Source organism: Globicephala melas, chromosome 1 (genome assembly GCF_963455315.2).
Source record: "Globicephala melas chromosome 1, mGloMel1.2, whole genome shotgun sequence".
Lineage (NCBI taxonomy): Eukaryota > Metazoa > Chordata > Mammalia > Artiodactyla > Delphinidae > Globicephala > Globicephala melas.
The window spans coordinates 168,277,573-168,299,536 of NC_083314.1; the positions used below are offsets into that span (position 1 = coordinate 168,277,573).

General features: G+C 39.1%; 1 protein-coding gene across 3 annotated transcripts; it reads right to left on the reverse strand.

The window, feature by feature from the left end:
• Positions 1-1,078: 1,078 nt before the first annotated feature.
• On the reverse strand, positions 1,079-21,869 carry TMEM50A (transmembrane protein 50A). 3 transcript variants are annotated; one of them, XM_030874087.3, is made up of 7 exons: positions 21,710-21,869; positions 19,935-20,040; positions 18,099-18,211; positions 15,619-15,686; positions 13,465-13,557; positions 10,534-10,594; positions 1,079-1,570 (listed from the first exon to the last, which is right to left on the reverse strand). In XM_030874087.3, the coding sequence occupies exons 2-7, from the start codon at positions 20,025-20,027 to the stop codon at positions 1,525-1,527; spliced, it is 474 nt and encodes a 157-aa protein (XP_030729947.1). In that variant the 5' UTR covers positions 20,028-20,040; positions 21,710-21,869; the 3' UTR covers positions 1,079-1,524. The 3 variants fall into 3 exon arrangements, with proteins under 3 accessions (XP_030729947.1, XP_030729957.1, XP_060165465.1); XM_030874097.3 differs by lacking the exon at positions 21,710-21,869 and adding an exon at positions 21,113-21,244; XM_060309482.2 differs by lacking the exon at positions 21,710-21,869 and adding an exon at positions 20,880-21,063.
• Positions 21,870-21,964: the final 95 nt, after the last annotated feature.

A 21,964-nucleotide genomic window follows, 5' to 3' on the forward strand; every position in this document is an offset into this window, starting at 1 on the left:
AACAACACAGCCGTTTCTTTGAATAGTTGATGACCAGGCAACATTCAAATTGTACACACTGGGAGAAAACGATGGCTGACATAGAAAGGGGACCACTGGGACTTCCCTGGTGGTCCAGTGGTAAAGAATCCGCCTTCCAATGCGGGGGACGAGGGTTCGATCCCTGGTCAGGGAAGATCCCACATGCCACGGGGTAACTAAGCCCGTGCACCACAACTACTGAGCTCGCATGCCTCGACTAGAGAGCTCGCGCACTGCAATGAAGATCCCGCGTGCCGCAACGAAGATGCAGCTAAATAAATAAATAAATAATAAATTAAATTAATTAAATAAATAATAAACTAAATTAAATAAATAATAAATTAAAAATAATAAATTAAAAATATAAATAATAAACAAACAAAAATAAATAAATACTAAATAAAAGGACCACAATTTAAATCTAAGTGATATTTGGCATTTAATGAATGGCTAATTGTAGCAAGTTTTATGAAAGAAAACATTTCAAGCTTTAGTTCTGAAGAATATGTATCCCACAGTTAGCTAGTTTATTAAAGAAAAAAAAAATTCCCATTTTGCCAAAGTGGGGAGCCTGGGGGATAACAGAATTCCAAAGAGGAACAGACTAAGAATTCCCAGTAGTTAACATTTGTCATTATAATTGACCCTGCTGGTCTATCTTGAGCTTAGTGGTTCAGTACAGAGATGCAATGAAACGGAAACCAATTTATTATCAAACCGACAACAGAATTAGTCATGTGAGTAAAGACCAGTGTCAAGTCCCTATCCTCTTCCTCTTTCCTTCCATGGTGGCTGTGGAGTGATTGTCAGCGTCCCACCAGGACCAGGTATCACAGCTGAGTTATTACTCACCCCCTTCCCCCCCCCCATCACTACCACTGAAGGGACACTTTTGAGGAGACTGGAGGCAGGATTGTGGGGCTACTCTCTTTCAACATGTTCACTCATCCCTTGGGAGATGCTCAATGGTTACTTACACTGAAATATTTACAGAATTTTTGGCAAAACCATATAAACCAAACATAAAGTATACTGAGAAATAATTCTGACCACTGTATAGTTTTTTAAAAACAACAATATGTTTATATTTCATTTAACATTTGACACAGAAGAGGCCACATTTAAATAAACACATTAAATCTTCAGAGAACTTTAACTGCAGTTTTGCACCTTGGATATGACAAATACTCATATAAGATGCTTCCATAATTTCTTTTGTGATTTATTTTTATTTTTACAAATTATACCATGATAAAACATAATAAAAATTTCTCATATGAAATATTTTTAACATTTTACAAGTTAATCAAATGCATACCACAATAGATTTTGCTGCTGTTGTTTAAATAGGGAGTTCTCATGATTTTAGTATTATACAAATTTAAGTTGAGACTACACTCAGAAAGAAGTTTAGAAAATGGCATTACAAAAGACTGGGAGTGAGCAGTGAAAATAAAAACCAAACCCATGCAGGACTTCTCTGCAGTAATAAATCAGATGTTTTCACTGCCACAAGTCTTCAGTGCGGCCAAACTTAAAAATGAGTCCTCTGTGAATAAAATAAGAAACATCATATGACTAGCTGAGTTTGGTAAAAGAAAGACTGTGTGAGATTTAGAATCGTGGGAAACTAACAATAAAGAATAATTGATGAGTTGTATGGAAAAAACTCATGGGATGTATCAGAACAGAAACTGATCATTCTAAGGTAGTAAATTCTTTCACTGTGCTCAGCTGTGCTATTTACCACTAGCTTCCCTGCATCCTTAACTTCTAAGTGTGGAGACATATGTCCCTCCTAAAAAGTTAACCAATGTTTAGCATGTAACCATTATATGTCTGATTTTATCTAATTCATTCAACAAGCCTTTTTTTCTTTTAACATCTTTATTGGAGTATAATTGCTTTACAATGGTGTGTTAGTTTCTGCTTTATAAAAAAAGTGAATCAGCTATACATATACATATATCCCCATATCTCCTCCCTCTTGCGTCTCCCTCCCACCCTCCCTACCCCACCCCTCTAGGTCATCACAAAGCACCGAGCTGATCTCCCTGTGCTATGTGGTTGCTTCCCACTAGCTATCTGTTTCACATTTGGTAGTGTATATATGTCCATGCCACTCTCTCACTTTGTCCCAACTTACCCTTCCCCCTCTCCAGATCCTCAAGTCCATTCTCTACATCTGAGTCTTTATTCCTGTCCTGCCCCTAGGTTCTTCAGAACCATTTTTTTTTTTTTTTTTAGATTCCATGTATATATATGTTAGCATACGGTATTTGTCTTTCTCTTTCTGACTTACTTCACTCTGTATGACAGTCTCTAGGTCCATCCACCTCACTACAAACAACTCAATTTCGTTTCATTTTATGGCTGAGTAATATTCCATTGTAATATGTGCCACATCTTCTTTATCCATTCATCTGTTGATGGACACTTAGGTTGCTTCCATGTCCTGGCTATTGCAAATAGTGCTGCAATGAACATTATTGTACATGTATCTTTTTGAATTATGGTTTCTCAGGGTATATGCCCAGTAGCGGAATTGCTGGGTCATATGGTAGTTCTATTTTTAGTTTTTTAAGGAACCTCCATACTGTTCTCTATAGTGGCTGTATCAATTTACATTCCCACCAACAGTGCAAGAGGGTTCCCTTTTCTCCACACCCTCTCCAACATTGTTTGTAGATTTTGTGATGATGGCCATTCTGACTGGTGTGAGGTGATACCTCATTGTAGTTTTGATTGGCATTTCTCTGATAATTAGTCATGTTCAGCATCCTTTCATGTGTTTATTGACAGTCTGTATATCTTCTATGGAGAAATATTTTTTTGAGGATTTTTGCATCTATGTTCATCAGTGATACTGGCCTGTAGTTTTCTTTCTTTGTGACATCTTTGTCTGGTTTTGGTATCAGGGTGATAGTGGCCTCATAAAATGAGTTTGGGAGTGTTCCTCCCTCTGCTATATTTTGGAAGAGTTTGAGAAGGATAGGTGTTAGCTCTTCTCTAAATGTTTGATAGAATTCGCCTGTGAAGCCATCTGGTCCTGGGTTTTTGTTTGTTGGAAGATTTTAAATCACAATTTCAATTTTAGTGTTTGTGATTGGTCTGTTTATATTTTCTATTTCTTCCTGGTTCAGTATCGGAAGGTTGTGCTTTTCTAAGAATTTGTCCATTTCTTCCAGGTTGTCCATTTTATTGGCATAGAGTTGCTTGTAGTAATCGCTCATGATCCTGTGTATTTCTGCAGTGTCAGTTGTTACTTCTCCTTTTTCATTTCTAATTCTATTGATTTGTCTTTTCCCTTTTTTTCTTGATGAGTCTGGCTAATGGTTTATCAATTTTGTGTATCTTCTCAAAGAACCAGCTTTTAGTTTCATTGATCTTTGCTATTGTTTCCTTCATTTCTTTTTCATTTATTTCTGATCTGATCTTTATGATTTCTTTCATTCTGCTAACTTTGGGGGTTTTTTGTTCTTCTTTCTCTAATTGCTTTAAGTATAAGGTTAGGTTGTTTAATTGAGATGTTTCTTGTTTCTTGAGGTAGGATTGTGTTGCTATAAACTTCCCTCTTAGAACTGCTTTTGCTGCATCCCATAAGTTTTGGGTTGTCATGTTTTTCTGTTTGTTTGTTTTTTTGCGGTACGTGGGCCTCTCACTGTTGTGGCCTCTCCTGCTGCGGAGCACAGGCTCCGGATGTGCAGGCTCAGCAGCCATGGCTCACGGGCCCAGCCACTCCGCTGCATGTGGGATCTTCCCGGACCAGGGCACGAACCCGTGTCCCCTGCATCCGCAGGCGGACTCTCAACCACTGCGCCACCAGGGAAGCCCAGGTTGTCGTGTTTTCATTGTCATTTGTTTCTAGGTATTTTTTGATTTCCTCTTTGATTTCTTCAGAGATCTCTTGGTTATTTAGTAGTGTACTGCTTACACTCCATGTGTTTGTATTTTTTATAGATTTTTTCCTGTAATTGATATCTAGTCTCATAGCGTTGTGGTCAGAAAAGATACTTGATACAATTTCAATTTTCTTAAATTTACCAAGGCTTGATTTGTGACCCAAGACATGGTCTATCCTAGAGAATATTCCATAAGCACTTGAGAAAAGTGTATTCTGTTGTTCTTGGATGTAATATCCTATAAATATCAATTAAATCCATCTTGTTTAAAGTATCATTTAAATCTTGTGTTTCCTTATTTATTTTCATTTTGGATGATCTGTCCATTGGTGAAAGTGGGGTGTTAAAGTCCCCTACTATGATTGTGTTACTGTCGATTTCCCCTTTTATGGCTGTTAGCATTTGCCTTATGTATTGAGGTGCTCCTATGTTGGGTGCATAAATATTTACAATTGTTACATCTTCTTCTTGGATTGATCCCTTGGTCATTATGTAGTGTCCTTCTTTGTCTCTTGTAATTGTCTTTAAAGTCTATTTTGTCTAGTATGAGAATTGCTACTCCAGCTTTCTTTTGATTTCCATTTGCATGGAGTATCTTTTTCCATCCCCTCACTTTCAATCTGTATGTGTCCCTAGGTCTGAAGTGGGTCTCTTGTAGACAGCATATATACGGGTCTTGTTTTTGTTATCCATTCAGCCAGTCTATGTCTTTTGGCTGGAGCTTTTAATCCATTTACATTTAAGGTAGTTATCGATATGTATGTTCCTATTACCATTTTCTTAATTGATTTGGGTTTGTTATTGTAGGTCTTTTCCTTCTCTTGTGTTTCCTGCCTAGAGAAGATCCTTTAGCATTTGTTGTAAAGCTGGTTTGGTGGTGCTGAATTCTCTTAGCTTTTGCTTGTCTGTAAAGGTTTTAATTTCTCCGTCGAATCTGAATGAGATCCTTGCTGGGTAGAGTAATCTTGGTTGTAGTTTTTTCCCTTTCATCACTTTAAATATGTCCTGCCACTCCCTTCTGGCTTGCAGAGTTTCTGCTGAAAGATCAGCTGTTAACCTTATGGGGATTCCCTTGTATGTTATTCTTCCCTTGCTGCTTTTAGTATTTTTTCTTTGTATTTAATTTTTGATATTTGATTACTATGTGTCAGTGTGTTTCTCCTTGGATTTATCCTGTATGGGACTCTCTGTGCTTCCTGGACTTAACTATTTCCTTTCCCATACTAGGGAAGTTTTCAACTATAATCTCTTCAAATATTTTCTCAGTCCCTTTCTTTTTCTTTTCTTCTTCTGGGACCTCCGTAATTTGAATGTTGGTGTGTTTAATGTTGTCCCAGAGGTCTCTGAGACTGTCTTCAATTCTTTTCATTCTTTTTTCTTTATTCTGCTCTGTGGTAGTTATTTCCACTATTTTATCTTCCAGGTCACTTAACCATTCTTCTGCCTCAGTTATTCTACTGATCCCTTCTAGAGTATTTTTAATTTCATTTCTTGTGTTGTTCATCACTGTTTGTTTGCTCTTTAGTTCTTCTAGGTCCTTGTTAAACATTTCTTGTATTTTCTCCATTGTATTTCCAAGATTTTGGATCATCTTTACTATCATTGCTCTGAATACTTTTTCAGGTAGACTGACTATTTCCTCTTCATTTGTTTGGTCTTAAGGGTTTTTACCTTGCTCCTTCATTTGCTGTGTGTTTCTCTGTCTTCTCATTTTGTTTAACTTACTGTGTTTGGGGTCTCCTTTTTGCAGGCTGCAGGTTTGTAGTTCCTGTTGTTTTTGGTCTCTGCCCCCAGTGGCTAAGGTTGGTTCAGTGGTTGTGTAGGCTTCCTGGTGGAGGGGACTGGTGCCTGTGTTCTGGTGGATGAGGCTGGATCTTGTCTTTCTGGTGGGCAGCACCACGTCCAGTGTGTGTTTTGGGGTGTCTGTGACCTTATTATGATTTTAGGCAGCCTCTCTACTAATGGGTGGGTTTGTGTTCCTGTCTTGCTAGTTGTTTGCCATGGAATGTCCAGCACTGTAGCTTGCTGGTCCTTGAGTGGAGCTGGGTCTTAGCGTTGAGATGGAGATCTCTGGGAAACCTCTCACCGTTTGATATTATGTGGAGCTGGGAGATCTCTGGTGGACCAATGTCCTGAACTCGGCTCTCCCACCTCAGAGGCAAAGGCCTGACACCCGGCCAGAGCACCAAGACCCTGTCAGCCACACGGCTGCTGCCATTTTCCCCCGGCCAACAAGCTTTTTTAAGTCGAGGTGCTAGGTGCTAGAAGCTAGGGCTATAAAAGTAAAGATACAGTCCCTGCTTTCAAGTTGCTCATGTTCTTGATGACACAATGTGGTAGTATAGGGGGTGGGGGTGGGGAGACACATATATATCACATGTTAAGGGAGCAGAGAACATATGGGAATTTATTTTGCCTGAATATGTTAGAAAAGGATTTACAGAGGAAGTAATATTAGATGAGTTTTGAAGGATAAGCAGGAGTTTGAATGGGAGGTTGGGAGGAAGAGGAGCTAGTGGGATGATGAAGGAAGATGTTTCAGGGAGAGGAAAAGGAAAAGTAGATCAAAAGGCAAAGAGGAATACAAGACCATGGGGCCTCAGGACAAGCCCAGGAGATGGATGTGTCAGGAAATGCCCTCACAGAGCTTACACTCTAGGTTTTAGTTTGGGAAGTATCTATAGTTGTCTTCAAGGCTTCAGTTTAAGAGGGCAGAGTGGAACTATATGCATATGTATACACACACACATATATATATATCTCAATATAAATATCTGTGGTGTAGTAAAGCAGCGGAGAGTCCAATATGGCGAGTATAGTTTAAGAATCAAGGAGGATGAGGAACAGCAGTGGCCGGATTTGGTAAGCCAACTGACCAGGGTGGCAAATTGCCCACAGGCGCCTTTGGTGCCTTAGATGAGTCAAGGGGGCAGGCACCAGCCTGTGATCTACTAAAGGGGCAGCTGGTACTCGGGCCCAGGCAATGCATGAGATGGGATTATGCAGAGATGCGTCCCCCATTAAAAGAAACAACTTTAACTCCAGTGGATTGTTGCTGAGCAGGGCCCAGCGTTGTCAGATCCTCTAGTTTTTCAAGAAAGGCCCCAAATTCCAATTTTTGATGAAATCTCTTGACATTTAAATGTCAGCTCAATAAAACAAAAAATACTGTATAGGTTAAGTAAAACAGAATTGTGGGCAGAATTTGGTTGGATGGTCATTAGTGGTGACCTCTTCTGTAGACAGCTCCGAGTTTTGAAAAATTTTAAAACAGGACATGACAAGCTTAGAGCTTTGTTTTAGAAGGAAACCTGACATAGGAAAACTGGATCCAAGAGAGGTATCAGTCAAGGATGTGAAGTGCTCAGGAAGGGATAAGGACGACCAAACATAACAATGGAAATAGACAAAAAGAGAACAGGTTTAAGACAATTCAGAAGCAGACTCATCATCAGGGCTTGGATGTGGGCAGTAAGTGCAAGGGAGAAATGAAGAGAGGAGTGGACGCTTCAATGACATCTGCTGGTTTTCATATCTGTTTTCCAATCTCCAGTGTATACTCAAGGTTAAACCCTCAATCAAAATGGTTGATTTAAAACAGGTTTCATAGGGAATTCCCTGGCGCTCCAGTGGTTAGGACTCTGCGCTACCACTGCAGGGGGCCCAGGTTCGATCCCTGGTGGGGGAACTAAGATCCCACAAGCCTAGCAGCACGGCCAAAAAATTTAAAAAAAACAGGTTTCATAGGCCTTTATAAAGGTAAACACCTGAGTGTTTTTTGATGAAAACAAAAATGCAACCAGGAAAAAAAAAAAAAAGTGCAACCAGAAAGTCATCTATACCCTCTCTTGGAAGGTATATGAATTTCTCTTTATAAAGGATTTCATAAACCTCCAAAAAGTGATTTGATCTCTGCTCTTCCAGGTAATATCAAACCTACTGCTGCAAAAAAAGAAAAACCAAAGTTGGGTATTAGGGACCCTACTCTCCAGAGAGCTTAAAAGAGATGTGGTAACTTCAGCACACTAGTCACCAGATGTAAACGATAATCTCAATAGTTTCTTGGGCAAGAGCCAGTCCCTCCTACATTGTCAGATGGTCACCTTTGGTACTGACATCTGTTTCTGAAACAGTAATTTCTAAGTGTTGCTGAGAATTGTTCTGTTATAAATCAAAATGGTAGGCAATCTGCTACAACTATTCTAACAATAGTGTCTATTAGTTGAATTTAATTTCGATTTGCTTACAGTATTTTCACAAAACCAAATTAGTTTTTAGACTTAATAGATAGAATAGTAATAAATGAGAAATTAACCAAACTCGTTGCATAGAAAAGTAATTTATTATAACTAATTTGAGACAATGACAAGTCATTGATCGGTTTCCAAGGTTTTGTGAAATGTGCTAACTACTGTATGAACTTAGCATGTTTCTTCCCTCATTGGAAAAGATACAAGTTTCCCACAAATCTTCTCTCAATCCTCTGGTTCCTCCCTGCTGTGACAGAGTAACTTCTCTGCCAAAACCAGCATCTCAAGGTGGAACTTACTTTATCCTCTACCTCTGCCCTTCCTTGGCTGGTTCTCGTAAATCCCCTCCCCCTCCCTACCACTCCATCCTGAAGCTTTTCTAACCCCTGCCTCTGACCCTGTTACACTGCCTTCCTTTGGCTGAAGTTGTGGGGCACTGAATTCCCCCGAGCACCTCTAACCCTGTGGAGATACTGGAGTAGTGAGCTCAGGGTGCCTGGTCCTTCTTTAAAGAGGCCCAAGCCTTAGCATTGCAGCTTGAAAGGAAAAGAAATCATAAATATCAACACTGTCCCTCTCATAAACACATGCTACATTACCCTATAAAATAACAAACTTACCCATATTTACCAAATTTGCATAACCTGCGGAGTGAGGTTTGTTCACTTTGTATTTTTCAAGTACAGTGTTATACTAAGCAACTGGTTGAAGATTCAGCAAAAGGAGAAAATGTCAATTAAATTCATTCCAAATTTCAAATTTCACCCTCATAGTAGCTGGAGACTGAACTTTGAAGTCAGATAGCCTGAATTTCAGCCACATGATCTCAAACATGAGCTCTGTGCCTGTTTCTCACATATAAAATGGTGATAATAATGGAGCCACCTTCCGAGTTGTGTTGGGGATTAACTGAGAGCACACATGTAACACTAAGATGATGCCTCGCCCATAAAAAGTGCTCAATAAACTTTGGTCATTATTATTTTCTGCACAAAAATCAATGGCCTTTTTTTTTTTTTTTTTTTGTGGTTAGCGGGCCTCTCACTGCTGTGGCCTCTCCCGTTGTGGAGCACAGGCTCTGGACGCGCAGGCTCAGTAGCCATGGCTCAGGGGCCCAGCCGCTCCGCGGCATGCGGGATCTTCCCGGACCGGGGCACGAACCCGTGTCCCCTGCATTGGCAGGCGGACTCCCAACCACTGCGCCACCAGGGAAGCCCTGGCCTAACATTTTTAAAAAACCCTTTGGGTTTTTTCCACTAGTTTCAAGATGCAAGTTATGACCCAAAGAGGCTGTGGATCTTGCCACATGTAAGTTCACATTTTTCTTATTTCTAAACTGATTTTATAAAATTGCAAAAATGCTTTGTGGTAGAATGGAAAAAGTGTGAATACCAACTGCTGACTATTATTAAAGGGCAACTGTTAGCATTTCATGAGTGGTTCAAGTAGATATGGGGCATCTATTTCCTTTTAGGAGGTGGGTGGGAAGGGACAGGGAAGGAAAAGTCCTAGAATAGACTGTCCTAGAATATACAGCATATAAAGAAGATACAGAATATAAAGGTTTTTTTTAAAACCTTTTTTGGATTAAGGACATCTTTGAAAATCTGATGAAAGCCACAGACTCTCTTCCCAGAAACAAGCAGAAAAACCAATGTCTTGCATACAGAAGTACCTGGCGGTTTCCAATCTTTAGAAGCCTACCCACGGAAAGGAAGTTAAGAGCTCCTGATACACAGGATAAAGAGAAGTTTTTGTTGTTGTTGTTGTTTTGGGGGGGAGGGGTTGAGTGGGAGGCCAGGGATAGGGGAAAGAGCAGGCCCTAAGTGTCCAGGAAAGAATGAACATTAGAAAAGACTAGTGATGAAAGTATTAAGGTCTTAGCAATCTTTTAATTTGTCATTGCATCAGAAGGATAAAAAAAGGTCAGGGCTTTTCCTCTACCCCTCAAATGTCACAAATTCTTGTGACACCAAGGATAGTAAGAACCATAAAATGCATTCAGAAACAAAATTTTAAGAAGAAATGATTTTAAGCAGGCTTTCATTAAAAGCAACTGTTAGAGATACAGATTTTAAATGAACAGTGCCAGTGTTACGTAACTAAATCTACAAAAATCACAGTTCTTCGTTAAAGGGGAGGTGGTGGCGATTCAAAAAATCGATGTATGTTCCCAAGGTGGGCAGCAAGCCAACCCACGTAGTACAAATATCTTTCTCAGTCTCGTTCTTCGTATTTTATGACACTAACATGGGGAAGGGGCATTAGACGGGGAAATTAAGCAACTAAATATAGTAAATGACATAAAATAAACCATAATTTAAAAAAAAGATAGGATGAAGAATGCAAAACAAACTTACCCAAAAAAGATGAAGGCATTTTGGAAAAAGACAGCAATTCCAGGGTATACTATGGCTTTTTCTGTAAAAGTAATTGTAACATTTAGAGGTTTATGATCTCAACACATTGTTTCTGATAAACTGGTGAATATGTTTTCCTGCCTAACATAATTGATTTTTCTGGTAACTATGGTTGGTGTGGGCATTAAATGACATAATACATACAACAGAGTGTAGCGCTGGTAGCCTCCTTCATTTATTTAACAAATACTGAGTACATATTACGTGCCAGCACTGTTCAACGTGCTGAGGATACTGCAGTACATAAAACAGGCAAAGTGTCTGCCTTCACGGAGCTAGAGAATACCAAGAATAAATAAGGAGAAAAAGCAGGAAAGGTATAGGAAATGTAGTGAATGATGATATTTTATACAGGTGGCCAGAAAAACCACATGAGAAGGTGACACTGGCATAAGGACACGAAGAAGGAAGTGGGGGCAGGAGCCATGCAGAAGCAGCAGAACAACAAGTGCAAAAGCCCTGGGGTGGGAGTGGTCTGGTACATTAGAGGAATGGTCATGTGGGCCAAAGAGAGAAAAGCAGGAGACAGATCAGAGAAGTACGAGGGGCAGGCAGCCTGGGAGGTGCAGATCCTCTAGAGCCTTGCAGTAATGGTGAGGACTTTGATTTTCACTCTGGGTGAGAGGAAAAGCCATTGGAGGGTTTTGAGCAGAAAAGTGACCTGAGCTGACACATTTCAATAGGATCCTGCTGGTTGCTGTGCTGACAGTAGACTAAAGGGAGGAAGGGGAGAAACAGAAACCAGTGAGGCGGCTATTTTAAGAAATCAGGCCACAGACTATAATGGATTGAACCAGGGTGGGAGCCATGGAGAAGGTAAAAAGTGGTCAGATGCAAGATCACTTTTTTAAATAGCAGAATCAACAGGATTTGCTGATGGACTGGGGTGTGTGGGATGTGAGAGAGAGAGGTGTCATCCTTGACAGGCCTTAACCACCCAGGTTTTGGGCTTAAACACCTGGATGGAGAAAGCTGCCCCTAACTAAGATGGGCAAGACTGCCAGAGGACAATTTTGTCCCCATTTTATCCTCGACTGAGTTGAAATTCTCATAAATTTCTACTATTGGAACTGTTAATCATCACTGCCTAATTGACAAACTGAGGCATGATGAATAGATGAATAGCAACTTTTTGTCATAATAGTTTTAAATTAATCTGATTACCATAGCCACTGGTTTGTACAGGCCTTCTCTACTAGAAGGCCACATTAAATATTCCACATTAAACAACTATTGACACTAGAATGACTCATAAAGATCCTATATAAAGGCAACTTTATAAAATTCCAGATCTGCTGCTAATAATTCTCAAAGCATAACCTGGCTTCAGAAGCCTTTAGGAAAATAACTTAAAAGTCTATGAGATGAACACATTCCTACAAAAAGGGGCTCTGTATTAATAGTTGTATCTAGGAAAGAAGAATTATCAGTAATTTTAGTTTCCTCTTTGAGCTTTTTTTTTTTTTTTTTTTGGCAGTACGCGGGACTCTCACGCGGGATCCTCCCGGATTGGGGCACGAACCCACGTCCCCTGCATCGGCAGGCGGACTCTCAACCACTGCGCCACCAGGGAAACCCTGAGCTCTTTTACATTCTCAATTTTCTACAATGAGAAAGAATTATGCACTTCACATGATAAAAAAGTAACATTTTTGTTTCTAAAATATGATGGTGATAGATTTTATAGCAGCAAGAAAACTATTTATGATATCATGTTAAATGCAAAAGGCTAGGTTCAACATTATATTTATACTATGATTATAACTACTTAAAAAACGCAAGATACCAAAGGAAATATACCAAAACATTTAAGAGTAGAAAGATTATTATAGTTTTTTTCTTTCTTTTCTACATTTTTAGTAACATGGTTTTATAATAAATTATATAAATAAAAGAAAAAAATATAAATATTTAAAATTGCCTATCATTCCTATCTATAAGATTAAAACAATTTTAATAAATATCAGGAAACCAGGCTTCCCTGGTGGCGCAGTGGTTGAGAGTCCGCCTGCTGATGCAGGGGACACGGGTTCGTGCCCCGGTCCGGGAAGATCCCACATGCTGCGGAGCGGCTGGGCCCGTGAGCCATGGCCGCTGAGCCTGCGCGTCCGGAGCCTGTGCTCCGCAACGGGAGAGGCCACGGCAGTGAGAGGCCCGCGTACCGCAAAAAAAAAAAAAAAAAAAAATCAGGAAACCAATGATTTCAATCCAAGAATTACATTTTATTCAAAGAAATAAAATGTTAAAACATGAGCTAGCTTAGATCTCTGCTGGTCTAGTTTGGCAAATCATTAATATTATATTTTTACTATGATAAGCATCATCAATTTTACTCAGAACATTAAATGGATTTCATGTTTTTCTGGGGTCCCTCAAAGCAAAATTTCAGCCAGGGACCCAAAAGCAGGTCTTTTCCTAGCTTGCCTTAAACTGGCCTTATATAGCAGATACGCCTTAAATGTTAATTTGCTTTTCTGTCTAAAAGAAGATGCTATCATATTATCAGGGAGCTTTAGCTCAATAAATTTCAATTCTAGGATGTTAGAGCTTTGCCTGGATATTATTCAGCATGTCAAAACTTGCCAAGTAGCTGGACAACATATGTGCTCTGCTTTTGAGGTTTTTGGAAGCCAAAGAGAAACAAGGTATAGAGCTGTGTCCCATTCCTTCCAGGCTCTAGATTAGAAAATACAGAAGAAAGGCACACTAAAAACATAGCAAACAAACAAAACAAATACAGATAGGGGGAGGAGAGTTCCCAGGCACAAATGCCTTGTTAGTATGAAGAAAGCTTTATTCTAAAAAAAACCAACTTTAACACAAAATTTCAGTATTCCATTGAAGTAAAATAAAAACTGCGTTTTCTCTTACCTTTAGCAACATATCCTCCAAAAAGAATCCACATAGATGCGATCAGAGAGCCGAAGGCCAACATGAAACCAATGAACAGCCAAATGCGAGCACCTTAAGGAAAATAATATTTTACCAGAATTGTTTCTCAAATGGCAGCAGTCAGTTCAATTAACTTTTCAAAGAGAAGACAAAAACCCACAGAGGAAAAAAATGTGTAGTTGCCATTAAAGTCTAAAGCAAGAACAGTGAAAAATGTGCTGAGTATCATCAGTGTGCACGTTGGCTCTTTTCCTGTTGGTTGGTTGGTCTGTATATTCTAAGCGCCTATGCTTACTTTCCCCAACTATGACACTGAGAAAAACTTTACTCTCCCTTCCTATATAAATCTCATGAAATATGTTCCACCATATTTAGAAGCTCATTCTCCAAGTATTTTTAGCAATTGTGCTCCAAAGTTTAAAGCCCTCCAAGAGAACTTTCAAACAATAACATAGGCATACTTAACAAAAAATTCATATTCAGTGATATGTGAACCTAAACACTACCGTATTTCCCTTTCAGGCAAGTCAGGCAGCAAAGCAAATTCAAATTTAGTGTGGCTGGCACTTAGGACTAAGCTGCATTAAAATTATGTTAACAGAGAAAGACAACCAACTTATAAATCACGTTATACAATATTTCTGAAGATTTGATATGAAATAAATGGAGTCATTAGATGGCCTAAAATGAATACTGAGATGAGTTTGTTTAATTAGCACAAATACATTTTAATAAAAACACTGCCCTGCTCAATAAAGCACAGCAAATAGAATGTTATAAATTTCTGATTTCATACCCAAAACATAAAATAGTTCTGAAATAAGCTGTTACTCATAGATGAGATACTGAAACAAATACAACTAGCTCGGGACCCCCAAAGCTGTGCTAGCTAACAAATTTTATTTATGGATGTGACTGCCATACTCTATCTAGTCTTAGCTCAAGCTATTATTGGCTTATTATTACCAACACTAACTGCTAACGTTCATCTCTTTGTTTAGAGTTTAGAAGGTTGTGGTATGCCGGTATTTCTGTATCTTTTCTACTTAAGTTGATCTACAAAGAGAGTGAACCAAAGGAGAGTCTGAAAGCATAGACCAGAGCTGACTACTGCAGTTTCTCCTGTTTCATTAGGGAAAGAAAAAAAAAGTCACCTGAAATTTGCCTATATCCAGGTTTATTTTTGTATGGATATAATATTTCACCATTTAAACTGCTCAATAAATATCTGTCCCCTCAAATCTCTGACTAAATTGCACCCTATAGGAAGCTGTGCTACACATATCCTGTATTCTGCCTACCTTGGGTACATGGCCATGGGGTTCAGGGGATATGAATTCCTTAGTTGAGCAGGGCAGGCCTGGGTGAATCTAAGCACTAAAATTCTATTATTCTATTCAGTTTTGCAAGATTAAAAGAGTTGCACAACAAAAATGAATGCACCTACTACTGAACTGTATACTTAAAAATAGTTAAGATGGTAAATTTTATGTTGTGTATTTTAAAACACACCAAAAAACTATGACTCTAAGCTATTTCAAAATGCTAATTCAATCAAGTAAGGTTGGCAAAAAAGGGAAGAAAATAATTTATATGGTATAGCTTCTTAAAAAAATAATAATAATTAATTAATTAATTTGGCTGCGCTGGGTCTTAGTTATGGCACGTGGAATCTGCATTGCTGTGTGTGGGATCTTTGTTGCAACGTGCAGGATCTTTAGTTGCGGCATGTGGGCTCTAGTTCCCTGACCAGGGATCCAACCCAGGCCCCCTGCATTGGGAGCGCCCAGTCTTAACCACTGGACCATTAGGGAAGTCCCGGTACAGCCTCAAGTAGCAGAAATTCTATTTTGCACATGCATTCTTTATTATATACTGTTCTTTACTGTACTCTGTATACATTTATATCCACATATTATTGCACAGGGTTATATATTCAAAACTGTGCATATATTTAAAAATACTATTCGGCAATCTTTGATCAAATGCGACTTTTACCTTAGGCCTTGGAACCTATGACCTCTCCTTGGAACCTATAACCTATCTCTGATCTGAAGGAGGCAGACAAGTGGCCCTTCCATGCATAATTCTCTTTTAAGGGTGTATAGTAAGATGTTGTTTGCACCTATTTACCTGTTTGACCCAGGCAACCTTCACTGTAACTATCACCTCGCACTTGTCCATTCGATACTGCATTAATCCTGTGTGAATACAATAAAACCAAGAGATCAGGGTCTCTGACTCTTAACAGGAAATTATCCATGACATCAAATTACCAGGTACAATAAACTAGAGTTCTGCAAATTTAAGGTAAGTCTTCATAAGTCTTGAGTAATGGGTTTATACACCTTAGGCAAATCCCCTCAACCAGATATCCTGTAAAGCAGTGGCCATAGTCCCCAGACCAGCAGAATCAGCATCACCGGGGAATTCTTTAGAAAGAAAATTCCCCGGCTCCACCCCAAATTTACTGAAGCAGAAACTCTGGGTATGGGCCCCAGCAATCTGAATTTTAACAAATCCTTCAGGTGATTCTGATGCTTGTTAAAATTTGAGAGTGAAATTCTCAAAATTATATCTTGCTAAGGTTGGAAGGATCTTTAGCTTGGTCCTATCTAGTTTTCCATTTGTACACATCAGACATACTCAACATGAAGAGGTCCAAGTGGTAAAATCTTGTTTTCTCAATCCCTGTTACACGTTCCAGACATAAGAAGTCTTTTGCTGACTTTCACAGAATACTAAATTGAGATAGCCTTGCTTTCTTTAGAAGTATCCTCTGAAAATTTTAAAATATCATGGGAAACTGTTCACAAGACATCAAGTTAAGAAGTTAGAAAACTATATATGTGTGTATGTGTGTGTGTATCTCCATTTAACTGTGTATGTGTGAGTGTCTACTGCTAGAAAGGCACAGGGGCTGTGTCTATCTTATTTCTCACTTTTAGTCTCAGTGCCTAGCACAGGGATTGGCACATAGTAGGTGCTGAATACATGAACCCTAATTTTTTCACAACAACATAAAGTCTTAATTTATTCATTCAAATCTAAGTTTTAAAAAGAATGATCAAAATACTCTTAATTATTTTCAGTGATCTCTTGTAAGTTATTTGGTACATAAAATAAATACATTTTAAACCAAGTTTCATATTTTTAATCAATGCAGATGTTCTTGGGCTAGTGGCTGTTGGCTCTGCTTTTTCCTTGCTGAGCCACCTGAATACACTTCACAGCTCTCTGTGGGACAGCCATGACCCTGCCTCGTCAGTTTTCACCACTAGGCACATCCTCGAATGAACAACCTTTTTGTTCTCTGGTATTACCGGTTTTATACATATCTCAAACTTATAGAGAAGTCCCAAGTATAGTTCAAATAAATCTGTTTTCCTGAAACATTTGAAACTTGCCAACACGATGACCCATAACCCCAGAAATTTGTATGTATTTCCTATAAATGAGACAGTTCTACCGAACAATACAACCATCAAGATCGGGAAATTAACAATGATCCATTCCCATTAGTTAACCATCACACCTCATCCAAGTTCCCCGGTTGTCCCAATAATGCTCTAAATAGTAAAAGGATCCGGTCCAGAACCATGAGGGACATTTTGTTCTCCTGTCTCTTTAGTCTCCTCAGTCTGGACAGTTCCGCAGTCTTCTCTGGCTTTTATGACCTTGACCCTTTACTCCAGCCATGCTGGTCCCCTTGCCATACAGCCTTTGTGCTTGCTCTTCCGTCTGTCTGGAATGATCCTCTCCTACGTATCTCCATGACCGGGTCCTTCACTTCTTCAAATCTGTACTTAAAAATCACCTTCCAATAAGGCCTTCCTTGACTCTATTTAAAATTTCTGCACCCTCTGCTGACATCTCATATCCCCACCTCTGCTTTTTCTCTCTAGCACTTATCATTATCTTACATGCTATATATTTAATTTATTTCTCTTTAGTTACAATCTGCCTCACTCATTAAGGTATAAATTCCATAAAGGCATGGATTTTCCTGTTTTACATACTGTATTTACTGTACCTAGAGCAGAGCCTGGGAATATAAAAGCTTAATAAATATTTGTTGGATGAATGAATAAACAAACTCTTAGACAAAGTATATGGTTTCTGACGTGAAAGTAAAGTTATAAACACTGACAGCCTAGAAATAAAAGGATAGCTGACAGAAGCTGGGAGACAGAAGTGGGAGAGGAGAGGTGGAAGGAAGAAAAGAAGTCTCCTGCTTTTCTTCAACAGTCCTTCTCTATGATTTGACTTTTTTTGTTGTCGTTGTTGCGGTACGTGGGCCTCTCACTGTTGTGGCCTCTCCCGTTGCGGAGCACAGGCTCCGGACACGCAGGCTCAGCGGCCATGGCTCACGGGCCCAGCCACTCCGCAGCATGTGGGATCTTCCTGGACCGGGGCACGAACCTGTGTCCCCTGCATCGGCAGGCGGACTCTCAACCACTGCGCCACCAGGGAAGCCCTATGATTTGACTTTTAAACCATGTCCCATATGTTAATTTGGTTAACACTTAAAAAATTTAACTCTACTCAACTGTATGTAAAACATTTTTCTTTTGTGACAATCTGTAAGTCATGTCACTAACAATGACACTTACATTAGGAAGGCTATGGTTGCTATAACACCACAGGCATGGTAGGAGTGGTTGAACTCGTCCATACTGGGATAAATGACAGCTGCATCTATGATAATCCACCAGCCTGTAAAAAACTAAAACAAACAAACCACAAAAAGGAGAAATTACAGTTATTTCATATCTTACTGGATAAAAAGAATGCAAGGAATCTTGCTTTCCAGCAAAGAAAGCAAGAAATCAAGCAAAGAATCTAAGTGAACAGATCCTTTCTAATAAAGTCCAAAATTTTCTTAAATATTCCAGCAGTTTCTTGCATATAATTAGTACATGGCTTAATAGCTGATGAAAGATTACATACCCTAAAGTCCCACAGCAATTATTATTTATTAACACTTCTTTTCTAAGTCTACTTTAGTCATTATTTTATGTTGTCATATTAAAGTCTGTAATCTAATTTTGTGAACTAGAAGTTACAATATTTCACGGCAGGAGAAAGGAAAAAAGTGATTCAGCCTCCAGCTGACAGGAGGAGTGGCCTGTTGCCGATATATTATAAGCCTCCAGGAAGATATTATTGGAAATGAAAAAGAAAGTATTCAAAATAATATAGGGAGTAATTATCGTTGATAGAATTTTAGCTAGCCTCTTGGTGTTGTGAAATAAACAATGGCTATGCAGTACTGCTTTCCCTTTTGATGAACTATAGTGCAGTCTACAGATGGTTTCAGAGATTCTGCTAAATTCAATTTAAATACCAAATTATAATTTATTTTAATTGCATTTGGTTCTGGACACTATCAAGGGCAAACATATAATGAAAAAACATTAAAACTGCACAAATATTTTTTAATCACCTGAGCAGAAACTTACAATAAGATGATATTAAGCAAATACTGACAAGTAGCTTAGAAGGTTTGGAAAGTAACCCCCTTCTCTATCCCCACTTGCAATCCTGACCTAGTTCGCTCTCAGAATTGCCATCTTCAGGGAATCATTTTAAAATAACTATTTTAGGCTAATCAAATTATTTTTATCAGGTTACAGACAGATTCATACTCCATTAATGACTTTTTTACTAGCTAGTGCAAGTACTCGTTCACTGTTTTTTTTCACCCTTAGCTCAATGTATTCAAGATATTTTCTTCATAGATTAAAATTCAAAGCTTTTTTTTTTAAGAGAATTTCTATAGTAGTTTTATATTTTGACATTACTTTGGAAAAATAAAGGATAATTATTTTTCATAGATTATAACTGTCAGAGACTAGGCAAAGAGGATATATTTAGAGTTTTGTTTGTTTAAAATTCACTGTTTAGAGCATATGACAACATTAGAGGACAAAACAAATATCAGATACCTTGAAGGATCTGTAATGTAAATAAGAATTTTATACTATAAATTACTTCTAAGCAATATATTTTTATGAGTTCTTTCTTTCTATTTTCTAATGAGATTGAGAAGAAAGTTAATGCTGGATCATGGAGAAATGCAATCATATCTCTTGAATGGTTTTGACCTGACTGTTTCTTAAACACTTCTTAGTAACTTAATGTACTCATTAAGAGGAAGCATAATCCATGCTATGAGTAAGTGTATAAAATATACTGTCTTACTATACAATTTTTTCATGCAGTTAAAGTAAAATAATCTAATCAAATTTCAAGCCATAATGTCAACTCTTTAGATGGAATAACTAAACCCTCTCATAAATAAAACAAAATATCAACATTTATTTTTAAAAATTCAGTAGCAAAGATAAAATAAATAGCACTTACTTAAAGACATCACACAGAGCTTTAAATACATAAAAAACAAACACACCAAAATAATGAAGGCCCAAATTATCAAGGACACTTACTAGGATACCAGCAGCAATGGAAGCAATAGTATTGCGCTTTTCCCCCCAATCAATGCATTCTGAGCATCTCAAGCCTTCTAGAAATCCAGACATTTTTTTCAGGTCACTTGAAAAAACAAACAAACAAACAAAACCAACTAAAGTACTTCTATTGACTTGCTTCTAAGCTGACTTATGTTTCTAGAAAATAATTAACAGTTTAGGAATAATTTAATAAAAGCGAAGTTACAAATACTTTATCTGGCTACATATACTTCAGAATATTTGATTTAGGTTTTGATGAATTTCCACATAACTTTGGAAAACAAAATGTGGACTCATTTAAGTTTCTTTTTTTTTAATTTAAAAGATGGTTTTGGTATATTTTAAGCAATGTAAACAAAAGCGGGCATCCCAATATTGAAAAAATTTTATACTGATTATTAATTCCAAACTAAGTTATTATGTGACTTAGATATTTACAGTCCAGCAGCACTAGCATAGCAGAGACAAGTGATAAAACTTTGGTTCTGAGTTAAAGCATGGACTCAGATGAAAAATATTTCTCTTAACAATTTACACATTTTGTCATAGAACATGTTTCTTCACACTCAGATTAAGAAATTAAACACGGCACCCGCCTCACGTCCCTTCACTTCATTGTTTTTTCCTTCTCCATGTCTGTCTGTTGGAGTCATTTCTATGTAAAGAACACCCATTTCATTTTAGTAAGCTCTATCTCTGACACTAACATGTTTTCCAGCCAAAAGAAAGCACAAAATTGAAGTCAATATTAATTCAGACCATAAAAAAAGAAAGAAAAAAAAAGAAAGGAAGGAAGAAATTAAAGAAAGAAGGAAGGTAAGAAAGGAAAGAAAGAAAGAAAACGCACTGCTATATTACCATGGATAAGTTACCATAGACGACACTTACATAAAACATTCCTTAGAGCTGGGCCATACAAACCTGGTCTGATACACATCCATAGGATCTCTATTTCAGAATATGAAAAAGCCTGCATTAAGTGTAAATTGTTAATAATCAAGCAAACATCCAAACTCCTACAGTGAATCTTAACCTGTCCATGAAGCTACTCTGTAGCCAGCAACCATGGTTGTTCAAAAACATATCCTAGAAAAAAGCAATGAATCCAGTTGGAAACTCCCTTATAAAAATTAAATTTAAAACCGTGATTATACCCAGTGCTAATATGCCTTTAGGACAAGTCCAATTTTGAAAATTCACTCGTTTTATTCTTCCCTGGGAGGAACGGCAAGCCAGTATGTTGTTTTCGGTTCACCCCAATGACGCCGCCCCGAATCTGTTTTTCTTTGGCTTATTACCCGCACAACTCGTGCCCAAACTCCGCCCTCCAGATTTTGGGAATCTGAGGTGTAGAGAGTGGCCTGCGACTGGGAAGATGTGGAAACTAGTTCTAGCTCTTGTGGCTCGTCCATCTCCCTCGCCCAGGGAACCAGCCGGCTTACACTCCTTCCGGGGTGTCAGTTTCTGCAGCTCTAAAGTAGGGGGGCATGCTGAGTTTCAGGGATCCTGTGACGTGTCGGGGAGGGCGCTGGCCGGACTGCGGAGACGGTCATCCTCTCCCGCCGCCGGCCGAACGCGAGTCAGCAGGAAGTGGCCAGGAAGTGGCCAGCAAGACACAGCCTGAGCCTGCAGCTTCCCAGAGGGTGGACCCAACGACTCAGGCAGCATCAGCCGGGCAGACACTCCTAGGTCCCGGCCTCATCCGGCCTGCGGCAGTTCCTCCCCTTCCCCCACTCCTGCCTGGCACTTACGTCCAGCCCCGCGCGTGCAGTCGGTCCAGAGCCCGGTGTCGCGCCGCGCCGGGCCGCCTCACTTTCCCAGTTCCAGCCAAGAAAACAAAACTGCCACAGGCCGCCGGATACCCGGATTGAGCAGCACCGCCCCAGGAGCTCGGTGGCGCATGCGGAGAAGGGGCGGAGGGAGCGGTGCGGGGAGAGTAGGACTCGCTGAGGGAGGGCCAGAGAGAGCCACGCCCACCGCGCCGACGTCTCTGCGCATGCTCCGGG